The sequence below is a fragment of the Salarias fasciatus genome, chromosome 5, assembly GCF_902148845.1.
Source record: "Salarias fasciatus chromosome 5, fSalaFa1.1, whole genome shotgun sequence".
Taxonomy (NCBI): Eukaryota; Metazoa; Chordata; class Actinopteri; order Blenniiformes; family Blenniidae; genus Salarias; species Salarias fasciatus.
Window position 1 is genome coordinate 13065944 of NC_043749.1, and position 10881 is coordinate 13076824.

Sequence of the window (10881 nt, forward strand, 5' to 3'; positions counted from 1 at the left end):
AAAAGTCATTTTTCAACCAGTTTTAGTCATCATGTCTCTCCCTAAGACCATTATATATCTCTGTGGGGTCGTTGTGTATCTGTGCTAATCATCTTGTATAGCGACTCACTGAGAGTCACACTGTGTTTGATAGTTTTATTTTATTACAATTATTTGTGTCCCCTCTGGGATATTTGATGAATGGACTTCATTTATCTGCCACATTTTCCAACAGTTCAGCAATTCTGATGCACATTAAATGATCAGTCATGTTCCCCTACTCAATAATCAGTGAGTGTCTTACCAATGGAAAGTTGGTTGATCAACTTTAAGACAATATAACCACAAATATCGAAACTGGATGACAATCCACTCTACATACTGAAGCCACAGCCGCCCTTGCTTTCATTGAAATTATTAGCTCTTTTATATATTATGCTTTTTTGCAGCTTAGTGTATTTTTTTTTTGTGTGTGTGTGTTTTTTAATATTATGGTAACACTTTACTTGAAGCACCTGGTATAACACATTATAAGTAGTTATAAACACTGATAAATGATCACAATGTTTTATAACCCACTATATATCATAGGGTTAGGGTTAGGGTTAGGTGTGATCATTTATGAGTGTTTATAACTATAGCTACACGTGCTATAATGGCATTATAATGCTTTATAAATGTACTTATTATGTGTTATACAGGGGGGCTTCAAGTAAAGTGTTACCCATTTTTTATCTGTTATTTTGTCAAATTTATTTTTAAACAAACAAATGTACTACTTATTATGTACGGTATTATGATCTGATCAGGACTGATCATAAGCTTCAAACCAAAGTGAGAGACTGATGGATCTCATTCTGTTTTCCTCCAGACTGCCCTTTTGCCAAACACTGACAGAACTGCTGAAAACCTATTTCTGCTTCATATTTCAAGTTTGGGTTTTTTGCCACCCTTCGTCTCGATTATGCTGTGGATGGAGGCAACTAATTATAATAAAATCTCTGCTACACACTGCAGAATTGCAGACTTATTCCAACTACATGCTGTCATCTTTTGGCTCTCCTCAGTCTGTTTATTAGAGTCAAACATTTCCAGTTCATCGTCATCAGTCCAGACCTCTTCTTTACACACGCCTCCAGCCCAGTTCTCCTGGTTTTGCCCTGTTATTTCAGTTTCTCCCTGGAGGCTCCTCTCCTCCCCAGCGCGCCCGGCGCTGAGGCTCCTGCGGGCGGTGGAGGGATGCACCGGGGTCCCGCAGCTCGCCGCCAGCTCGGAGCTGATGTCGCCGCTCGACATGCTGCGGTCGCGGAGGCGAGTCGCTCCGCTCGGCTTCCGGGGCCGGCTGCCGCTGCGCCTCTGGTCCTCCGCCCTGCCCGTCTCCCTGTGCTTCAGCAGCAGCGCCTGGACCGCACATCTGGAAACACCTGTCCGCCGCGAGCTCTCCACCTGGGGCAGACCCTGATGGTGCAGGCTGACCACCCGGTGTCTCGTCGCGATGCTCACTCTGGCCATGACGGCTGCCAGGACAGAAGCGATAAAGCACCTGAGTTTCACCACGTAGCGGTGATTTGTCCCCCTAAATACTGAACGTTTCACCATAAAACTACCATTTCCTGTCTTCTTCTTCTCTTCTGTAAATACAGCTGAAGGTTACAACACTGCCATCTAGCCACTGAAAGGAGAAGAACATCAGGGCCGAAATATGTGTAAAAACATTGATGACTTTTTTTGGATATTTTCCCTTCTACTCAATATTAGATTTGAGACACATTTATGAAGCAGAATTCTTTAAAAGAACATCACCCCGTCCCCCACTCACCCACAATACTTCCACCCCAAGAACAGGGAAAATAATAAATAAAGGGGAAAAGATCCATATCTTACACTCATATCAGACAAACAAATCCATCTGGTCTTTCCATCTGAGGCCATTATGTTAGTGTTGTCAAGTAGGAGTTAAACTCTCAATAAATTCCATGAAGGGAGTCCAGGTTTGAATGAGCCTGTTTTTCCACTTGCTATGACAGGAATTCTGTCTGTCATTAAAATGCAAATGAAAACATTTGAGTATTAAATCCAATAGGGAGGGCATTCAGTTAAAACTCAGGGCTTTTTTTAGGAAAGCAGATTATGCTGTAAATACTACTGACATGTATGCAATGATAAAAGTTCAGGTCCTCTAAAATCCTATCTACTTAAAGTATTGGTGATTCATTACTTCCATCCCTTGCATTGAGATACATCAGCAGTGCATTGTCACATTTTTGAAAACATGCAGCACATCTGTCAGCTCCATCTACTTTAATGCGCACAAGATGGAGAAAATATGCTTACAACAAAGGAGCTGAGAGTTTTCTTTTCACTGGGCTGTGCTGTGAGTCATGAGGGGAGATGGGGATGCAAACATGTGTCATGTTCCATGATGCACAGATGTTGAACCATCTGCTTTCTACAAAGCTGCATAGATTAGACCAGCTGTGGTTTCAAAGCAGTATTCTACTCATTTGCTCTCTTCTATTGCTCATGCTATTTAACATGTGGAAAATCCAAGAAGGGGTAATTCTGTTGATTTTGGGGGACAAAAAAAAAGTCATCTTCACTTCCAGAGGGCAAAATTTTGTCTGAGTACATCTACCACAAGGACATTAGAATATTTGCAGCTAATTTAATAAGACGGACAAATAATATATCTCTAACTTCAATCACCATGCATCCATTAATATTGCCTTATCTTGAAATAAATCTAGTAGTGCAGTCATTTCAATTGAAATTGAATTTAAAAATTTCTCACAATGGCAATCATCCTTCTGTGAGAGAAATTATGTTACTTTTTAATAACTGCCTTGAGGGCCATAAAATGTGAGCATGGGTCAGCGAGTGTTCTGCCAGCTGCTCATGTCTGCTCTGAACAAACTTATTTTAGTGCATTGTATCTAAAACATAAACTTATCCACCCAGACTGATGTGTTTTTTTCCAAGGCCTAAGTCTTAACTTTCCCAAAATAATTTCAGCTTGCTTCCCTCTGAAAAGGTATCTCAGAAGGTGGACAGGTTCAGTACAGTGTATCACAGTTTGCACTACATCTATCTTTTCCACCTAAGGGTGTTGAACTGAATTATGCAGATCTTTGTGCCTGTGTGAATTCATTTTGTATGTTAATATTTTGTACCTGTCATTCTTTGCTGTGCTGCACTCACTCTGAACATTTGGCAACACTCTGCCAAACAGTAAATTATGCACACACCATGGATGACGCACAGCGTCCTCGAATCTGGTTAATATCTTTGAATATGAACTGTGAGTGCTGATGTAATCCTTGTTTATGGAGCAAATTAACAACAGACTGAAAACCAAAGCTTACCTGTATATTGCCAACAATAATAATGTCATTCAAAAAGTACAAAATTAGCCTCTTGTGTATAAAATGCATAAACACAAGCAAACAGACAGCTATTATGGCAACACGACTTTATTTTATGACCGTTCGGGAAGTTGGTTATGACATTAACAGTATTTCACAAATCCAGTCACTCAGCATGTGTCAACAGAACAGACAACATTTAACAAACAGACACATGTGATTCACAATATTTAAAGTCCTTAAGAGGCGGGAAGATATTTATACTTCAAACAGAACTTCGAAGATTTGTTGGTGTTTTATTAAAATGAAACATTACTGTAATAGCTTTAACCGCTTCATACCACAGTATAAAAACATTTGATACAGGTTTTCACATACCTTGATGCCTTAAACTTCACATCCCACTAAGGAATTTCTCACAGTTTATTTCTGGCATTTTGTTCATCAGAAGATATGTCTTTAAGATTGATTTCAATCATCTTTTTAGTTTAAAAGTGACCTGCTTCAAATGAATGAACGTTAAAAAAGAGTAAAACATATCACAACAAAACTCTCTAAAAAAACATTTGATAACAAAGTGCACAACAGTGTTTTTTACAGCATGTGGTTCCACTGAACCTAGAAAGTGCCTCTTGTTTTTAATCATCCAACAACATCCATCAACAGCAGGAGTGCAGTTTTCACTCATAATGTATCTTTTCTGAAGTGAGTTTGGAAAGTTCTTGTTTTTCTCAGACCTGACAGACTCAGAGAACCCAGAGGCAACGCATGAAGGGCAAACCCTTTGACTGGCAGGTCCGCCCTTTTTCAAAACCATGTCACTCAGTATTTAAAGTCAGAGGAAACGTTTTTGAAGCTCATATACAAGGCGCTGACCAGTGTCACCTCTTCGTGCGTGGAGTCCTTACCGTATGAATACCGCCGACACAACCTCTTGGGACACTGACCGCTGAAAAGAAGATAAATGCAGGGATTCACGCAGCTGTTCAGGCTTGCCAGCAACATCAGGATGGTAAAAGTTGCAGCTGGAATAACAACAGAGATGTGAAGTGTCACGTGTTTGCACAGAAATGCCCTGCATCCTACAAATACCTTTTTTTTCTGTGCGTAATTGGACACTTCCATGCGCACCAGAAAAAAAAAACAACTTTAAATATCACCACAGCTTATTGTAGGTTATTTAAATCCCCACAAACACGAAACTTACTTTCTTTGGGTGCGTGTAAGTCCCACGCAGACCACAGCTGGACAGTGAAGAAAGGCGCCCAGCACACTATGTACGCCAGAACGATGACCACGGTCATCTTTAACGTCTTCACCCTGGCTTTGGACATCCCGGCCACGCCGCTGGATCTGGACGGCAGGGCGAAGCCCGCTCCCCCCTGCTGCCGAGTCTTCTGGTAGAGGTTGATCTGGATCGCCCGGCAGATGCGCACTTGACAGAACACAACCGTAACAACAGGCAGAACAAAAATGACCAGTGTCGTCCAGGTGATGTACGTCTGCAAACCCCACGGTTGGATAACTGAGCCCAGCAATCGTAGACTCCGGGGGCGACCTCGACCTGAGAGAAGATGAAGACCTGTGGCAGGCTGCCCACCAGGGAAATCCCCCAGGCGACGCACACCGGGATGTTCAGTCTCGTGCGCGTCCGCTGAAACTTCACCATGGGGTTACAGACAGCTTGGTACCGGTCGACCGTCATCACCACGATCATGTACGTGGAGGAAAACATGCCGAGAACTTGCAGGTACTTCACGAGACGACACATGAAGTCCGTCCCGACGAATCTGTCCGTGATGTCCCACATGAGCTGCGGGCACACCTGGAAGAAGGCGACCACCAGGTCGGCCAGGCACAGGTTGAAGACGAAGACGCGCATCCTGGACATCTGCTTGCGCTGTCTCCAGAGGACGAGCAGCAGGGCGGTGTTGAGGATGGCGGCGCTCACGAAGATGGCACTGAGCAAGGCGATCTCCACCCGGGCCAAACTCTCATCTCGGGCATCGTCCGCCTCCACAAACTCACTGTCATTTAGGGGGCGCATCGCGTTTGCTGGGTTTATATTCGGAAATTAGTCAAAAAAAAAAAGTCTGCAATAGCACAACAGAAAGTGTTATTACAATAAAAGTTTTTTTCTCAAATAAAGCTTTCTCTGCATACCTGCTTCGGGCTTTTTGGACTAACATCTCCATAAAGAGGTTTGCGTGGCAAATGTATATCAGCAATGCAATGCTGTGCGTTTTTCTTCCGACCTTTAATTTTTCAAAATACTTCTGAAGGCAAATCAAAGTGTTAGGTTAGCTGAGTTTTGAAAAGTCCCCTGTAGTATGGTGGAAGTCTCTGTGCCCCAGTACTTTATAATGGGCTGAAACTGGGTGGAGCTTACATTCATTAAGTTGTGCCGAGATCAGTCTGATTAGTATTCTGTCCAGACCAAAAAAGAAGTCCGGAAACGGCAGGGTTTATAAAGAAATATCAGGCTGTGGACCATTAGAGGTGACTTATTAGTGAAGGGTTATTTCAGGTGATTCAACTGAGAGCTGCAGAGTACAAGTTCAACCTCCAGACTCCCAAAACTTGCAGTGCACAATGAACAGCTACAATTAACGTTCGGCTTAAACGAACAAATGAATAAATGAATGAATGAATAAATAAATAAATAAATAAATAAATAAATAAATAAATAAATAAATAAATAAATAAATAAATAAATAAATAAACAAATACATCTGTTGTTATTTGTTGACAACGCTGTGTGCTTATGACCTTGATTAGAGCACTTTATGCAATAACTGTAATAACTGTTCGCTGTAGTCATTTGCTCCATTAGGAACTGTTCTATAGACCCATCTCACAGTAAACATTTTAAGAAATTGTACTTTGAATCATGAAAATCTTAGAAGTGTGCCGTTATGTTATTGCTTCCCACGTTCTGCACGTATGAATCGCATAGTGCATCGACGTCACATACCTCTTGACCAATCAGAGTGCAGAATACTGTCACGTGCAACAGCTAGCCGGAAATGTAAACGCAAACAACAGTGGAAAGTGTTGTCGAGCAGAAAGTGAACTATAGTTGTTTATTCCCTCAGTTATAGTTGACGTAGTTGTTTATTTTTTTTTGTTGTTGTTTGTTTTAGACGGATTAGGGGAACTCTTCACAGATTCAATGAGTTTGTCGCGTCGAGCTTCATCCAGCTGATAGCGAGTGTTAGCCACAGAGCTAGTCCTGCCACGCTAGCGGTGGAGCTTTGGGTTAGCAGCGATGCCTCAGGAGGGAGAGCAGTCTCTGCCTCTGGTTCGATCCCTGAACAGCCGAGTACCCGTTCATACCGTCTTTTATAACCGCAGTCCTCGTGTGGTTCGGCCGCTGTGGATTGATTACCGCGGGGATCCGCAGCCATACCCCGACGTACAGCCTGGTACTGGACGAAGAATCACCACTTTCATCGGTAGGACGTTTTCGTTATCCCTACATCTTTCACATCTGTTATAGCATTTAAACACCATCAGTGTGAAATGTATATGATGGAATGGCTGTCATTTTCTTGCAGTCCAAACGAAAATGTTCTTCAAATCTGACTATGTCAAATGATGCTTCAGCATTGATTGATTGCGAAATCAGTTCGTTGTTTTTTATATGTAAGATTATGGAACAATTAACTGTTAGCCAAAAATACTACAAAGAAGAAATCCTCAGAAACATTGCACTTTGAATGTGTTTCCCATAAATAGAAAATATTGACAACAAAGAAAAAGAGAAATTATACGATATTAAATTACTTAAAAACAAATTGAAAAGAAGGTTTAGTTGTTTGTTTTTTTTTAGACAAACGCTTGAACGAGACATGTTAGTGAAATGTCCTTTACTGGTTGTTTTGTTTTTTACTGTATTTGAGTTATGATTGTTTTCCTCTCAGGTCACCCATGGGTCTTCCGAGATGCAGAAACCGATGAGCCTCTGAGGGTGAACTGCAAAGAGCTGTTTCTTGCCAAACCAGTTGAGGGTGAAAATCTCATGATAGCACATATAACTTTACCAGGTAAGGTCAATCCACAATTAGCTGAAATGTCAAATACACATGAAGCATCAGATATTAGGCAATAAATAAAATTATAATAATAACATGAGAAAAAATAAAAGAAATAGCTTCCTATTCTATATTAAGATATTTTCTTTGTCTGTAATGATTTTTAAAATGTTTTGTCATTGAAAGTTTTTACTTTTTGCACATCATCTTTTTAAAAAAAGATACAAACTCTTACAATTTGGAATGTGTTAATATTAAAGTTTCATTCTGGTGAAATTTGCTTCAATAATGTCTTTGATTAAATGTGTGTATAACATTTCCATTCAGAACAACCATTTGTTTGTTTTACAGTGTTTAGTCTCAAGGATCGTGCTCTTCAGGTCATTCGGCGTCTTGTACGTCCAGAGGACTACAGGAGGCTGGAAATAGCTCGTTGCCTCCATGAGGAGCTTGAAGATCGTCCATGTGTACTTAAAGACCTCCACCTCATGAATCAGCGCGTCGAGCAGCATCTGCTGGAAAGGATCCAAGGGCAGGAGGAGTGAGGCCTGAAATGGTCCACATCTTTACTACATATATGGAGCATAAGACAGGACTGCATACTCACTTGAAGAAAAGAGTACAGGATCTATCTTCAGAGATGATTTACAGCTGCTACCAGTAGTTGCTGTTATATTCATGCTGGCAACAGCATGATGATCCACCGAGTTATCATTGAGAAATACAATAGTTTTATATCCAAACTAACAGATGGGACATTTGATGTCGAGCTGTCTTTTGACAGTAGCCTGAGGAAAGTTGATGAATGTGATTTGTAAATAGAAAGCGGGATGGGTTGATTGATGGGTGTTTCCATGGAGCCATGTTCATTCACAGTTAATTGCCCTGAATGATAGCAATTTCACAATGGCTCCTGTAAGTATATTGGGTGGTTCCCCTCCTCTCAGTATCACAGTAAATGGCTCAAGTAAAGTTGAAAAGCGTGTATTTTCACATTGATATACATTTTGTAAACATATACGCTGGTAATATATAGTTTCAAATGCCTATCTTTATTTTTGTTCTTTGCACAGACTGATCTCACTTTTTCTTCTGCGAGCTAGTTATAGCAGTGAAATATTCAGCAAGATTTAGTTTGGATTCTTTGAATTTGAAACGTGAATGCGGTATTCAAGCTGTGTTGATCAGACCGTCTTAACTGGAACTGATTTCTTTGTTGGCTGACCAGAAAAGCACGTTTTTCTATGATCCAAAACAGTAAAGGATTAGACTGCGAGACTGACTTAAAAGGCCCTGCTTTTGCCATTAATTGTTTTTGTTTTGTTTTGGACATGTACTTTACTACTGTTTCCTATACTTAAGTTGTTAATATGTACAATAGTTCATTAAAGGATATTTTTCTCAGTGATTAAAATGGCCTCCAACTTGTATTTCTATTCTGGTTCATTTCTATAAAGCAAATAACACTCTCTTCAGTAAATCAGGACCTTTTTTTTCACAGGATACAGCTCCAATAATAACTTTTGTTTTAGATCTGGAAAGTTGACATCTCTCCTGGTCACAAAGGGTGTCGTCCTGGATTTATTCCAACATGATGGTCTGTTGCACTCTGCTATTTAATTTGACACAAATGTCCTATTCTGAGCACACTGCATACACTGTTCCTCTGTAAGCTGGCCAGCTTTGCACACCCGCTGTGAAAACCAGTGATTCATGCTCATCGACAAAACGATCCTTTGCCTGTTACCAAGTCACCTGCGCGAGCATCTTGTTGAAAATTAGGTCTGCTTCCTCCAACATCCATCTGTCCATCCATCCATCCATCCATCCAAGCTAACATCCTTTTTGGTGGATTTTTTTCCTGTTTTATTTGTTTTTTAAACTGATTTTAATATGGTTACTATTGTTTTCTATGTTCTATATATGATGTTTTGATATTGTGCTGAAGATTGTTTTAGCTTTGTGTTCACTTTATTCATCCTCTTCCCTTCTCCTTCATGGGACCTTGCCTTCTGCCAGGTTATGTCAAATGAAATATGGTCAATTTATCCAACTTAATGAAAAACATTTAAAGAATGTAAATTTAGAACTGTTTTTAGTGGAAATACTGACACAGATACGGTAATAAATGAAACTTAAGTCAACATTAAATAAAAATTTGTGCTGTCGACACACTAAATTAGTAAAGAGAAAACTCACTGAGGTGTGTTTTCCAGTTTCTTATCAGTTGATCCTCTGATTTATGTGGGGATCCCTCTGTGATGTCTGGCACATTTATATGAATTCAATTTCACCTGACCGGATGGCCTGAGGTAGAACAAATGCTTCACATAACAGGACAATAGGATTTTAATTGTTTTAATTATGAGCAAAATTGTGTTATTATTTATGTAATATATTCGGTCTTTGTCTAAGTTAAATACCCTCATATAATTAGCACTGCTCTGAATTTGCTGTTCAATTAACCACACAGAAAACACAAGGATGTCCAGTCCCATTGGCAAGTCAAAGCCTGAAATTATTACCTGCTCTAGTTTACCCAACCAGACACTGTTTTCCAACAGGTTGCTAAGCAACAATGTAACACAACACATGTGTGAGCGTGTGTGAGCTGGCTGCAGTAATATCAGAAACATGCAGGCAAGGGAGGACAAAAAATTATGGGACTCAAGCCGTTTCAGGCAGACGCAGTAAGTCTTCAGCTACTGATGAGACGTTCAGGGGCCATGTTCACGTGCAGTGTTTGTTTAACTGGTTGTATCCAAAGTTTCTCATGATCTTCTGCCTTTTTCATCAGCAAGACACTTTGGCCAAAGAGTCACCCCGTCACGTTTCCACACCCGTACACAGATCACTGGACCAAAATGAAAACAAGGGTAAGAGTTCAGCCTCCAGAGTAGTGACTCTCACAGCCTCCCTCGTATTTGTGTGATACTCCGCTCAGCTATTCCCACCTAGGTACCAGATTATGTTGCATCCCTTCCAGCTGCCCCATTGAAAGACACAGATTTGTGAAAATGACCCAGTTCCTGAATGATGACGTTCCAGTAAGATGAGACCAACAGAAAGTGCTCTCATAGAGGAGCAAATTGAGAACAGTTTTAATGAAAGAAATTCATTCTGTAATTTGCTGTCATTTTGCGTGTCAGTGAATGTGTCATGTGACGGTAATCGTACTGTGAACTGCACCACCAGCAGCCAGTTTCCCTCTCTGGCTGACCCTGCAGGTGGTCATCCTGTTACTTTGCTGAGCGCAAACAGAATGTACAATTGCATTCCATAAAATACAAATTATTGCCATTATTCTTTTCATTAACCTCATGTTTATTCATATTTATCATTTCCATTAGACACAGTAAAGTCTACTGTCTCACCTCAAAACATGCACCGATATAGAAATGTATTTAACAACCATCCCAGGAGGGGCTTCTGTTACTGGCTCGTGGAGAAGAAAGCCTCAACGTGAGTACTGTGTACTGAGTAATGTGAGTACTGATCCAAGGTGT

General features: G+C 40.6%; 2 protein-coding genes and 1 long non-coding RNA gene across 3 annotated transcripts; 2 read left to right on the forward strand and 1 right to left on the reverse strand.

The window, feature by feature from the left end:
* Nucleotides 1-3926: 3926 nt before the first annotated feature.
* On the reverse strand, nt 3927-5388 carry LOC115389139 (oxytocin receptor-like). The gene is given in 3 exon segments (XM_030092571.1): nt 3927-4366; nt 4549-4866; nt 4869-5388. Coding segments are annotated over 3 exon segments (1041 nt in total). The 3' UTR covers nt 3927-4163.
* A 974-nt stretch (nt 5389-6362) lies between these two features.
* vhl (von Hippel-Lindau tumor suppressor) lies at nt 6363-8788 on the forward strand. The gene is made up of 3 exons (XM_030092572.1): nt 6363-6796; nt 7265-7387; nt 7727-8788. Exons 1-3 carry the CDS (start codon nt 6610-6612, stop codon nt 7918-7920), a joined length of 504 nt encoding a protein of 167 aa, XP_029948432.1. The 5' UTR covers nt 6363-6609; the 3' UTR covers nt 7921-8788.
* Nucleotides 8789-10018: 1230 nt separating this feature from the next.
* Nucleotides 10019-10382, forward strand: LOC115389347 (uncharacterized). Its single transcript, XR_003931578.1, has 3 exons — nt 10019-10065; nt 10173-10251; nt 10334-10382. It is a non-coding gene; the product is annotated as an uncharacterized LOC115389347 (long non-coding RNA).
* The last annotated feature ends 499 nt before the right edge of the window (nt 10383-10881 follow it).

Coding starts and splice junctions, on each gene's coding strand:
- vhl (XM_030092572.1), top strand. CDS start 6,610: ATGCCTCAGGAGGGAGAGCAGTCTCTGCCTCTGGTTCGATCCCTGAAC. Junction 6,797..7,264: donor AAGAATCACCACTTTCATCG/GTAGGACGTTTT, acceptor TTTTCCTCTCAG/GTCACCCATGGGTCTTCCGA. Junction 7,388..7,726: donor AGCACATATAACTTTACCAG/GTAAGGTCAATC, acceptor TTTGTTTTACAG/TGTTTAGTCTCAAGGATCGT.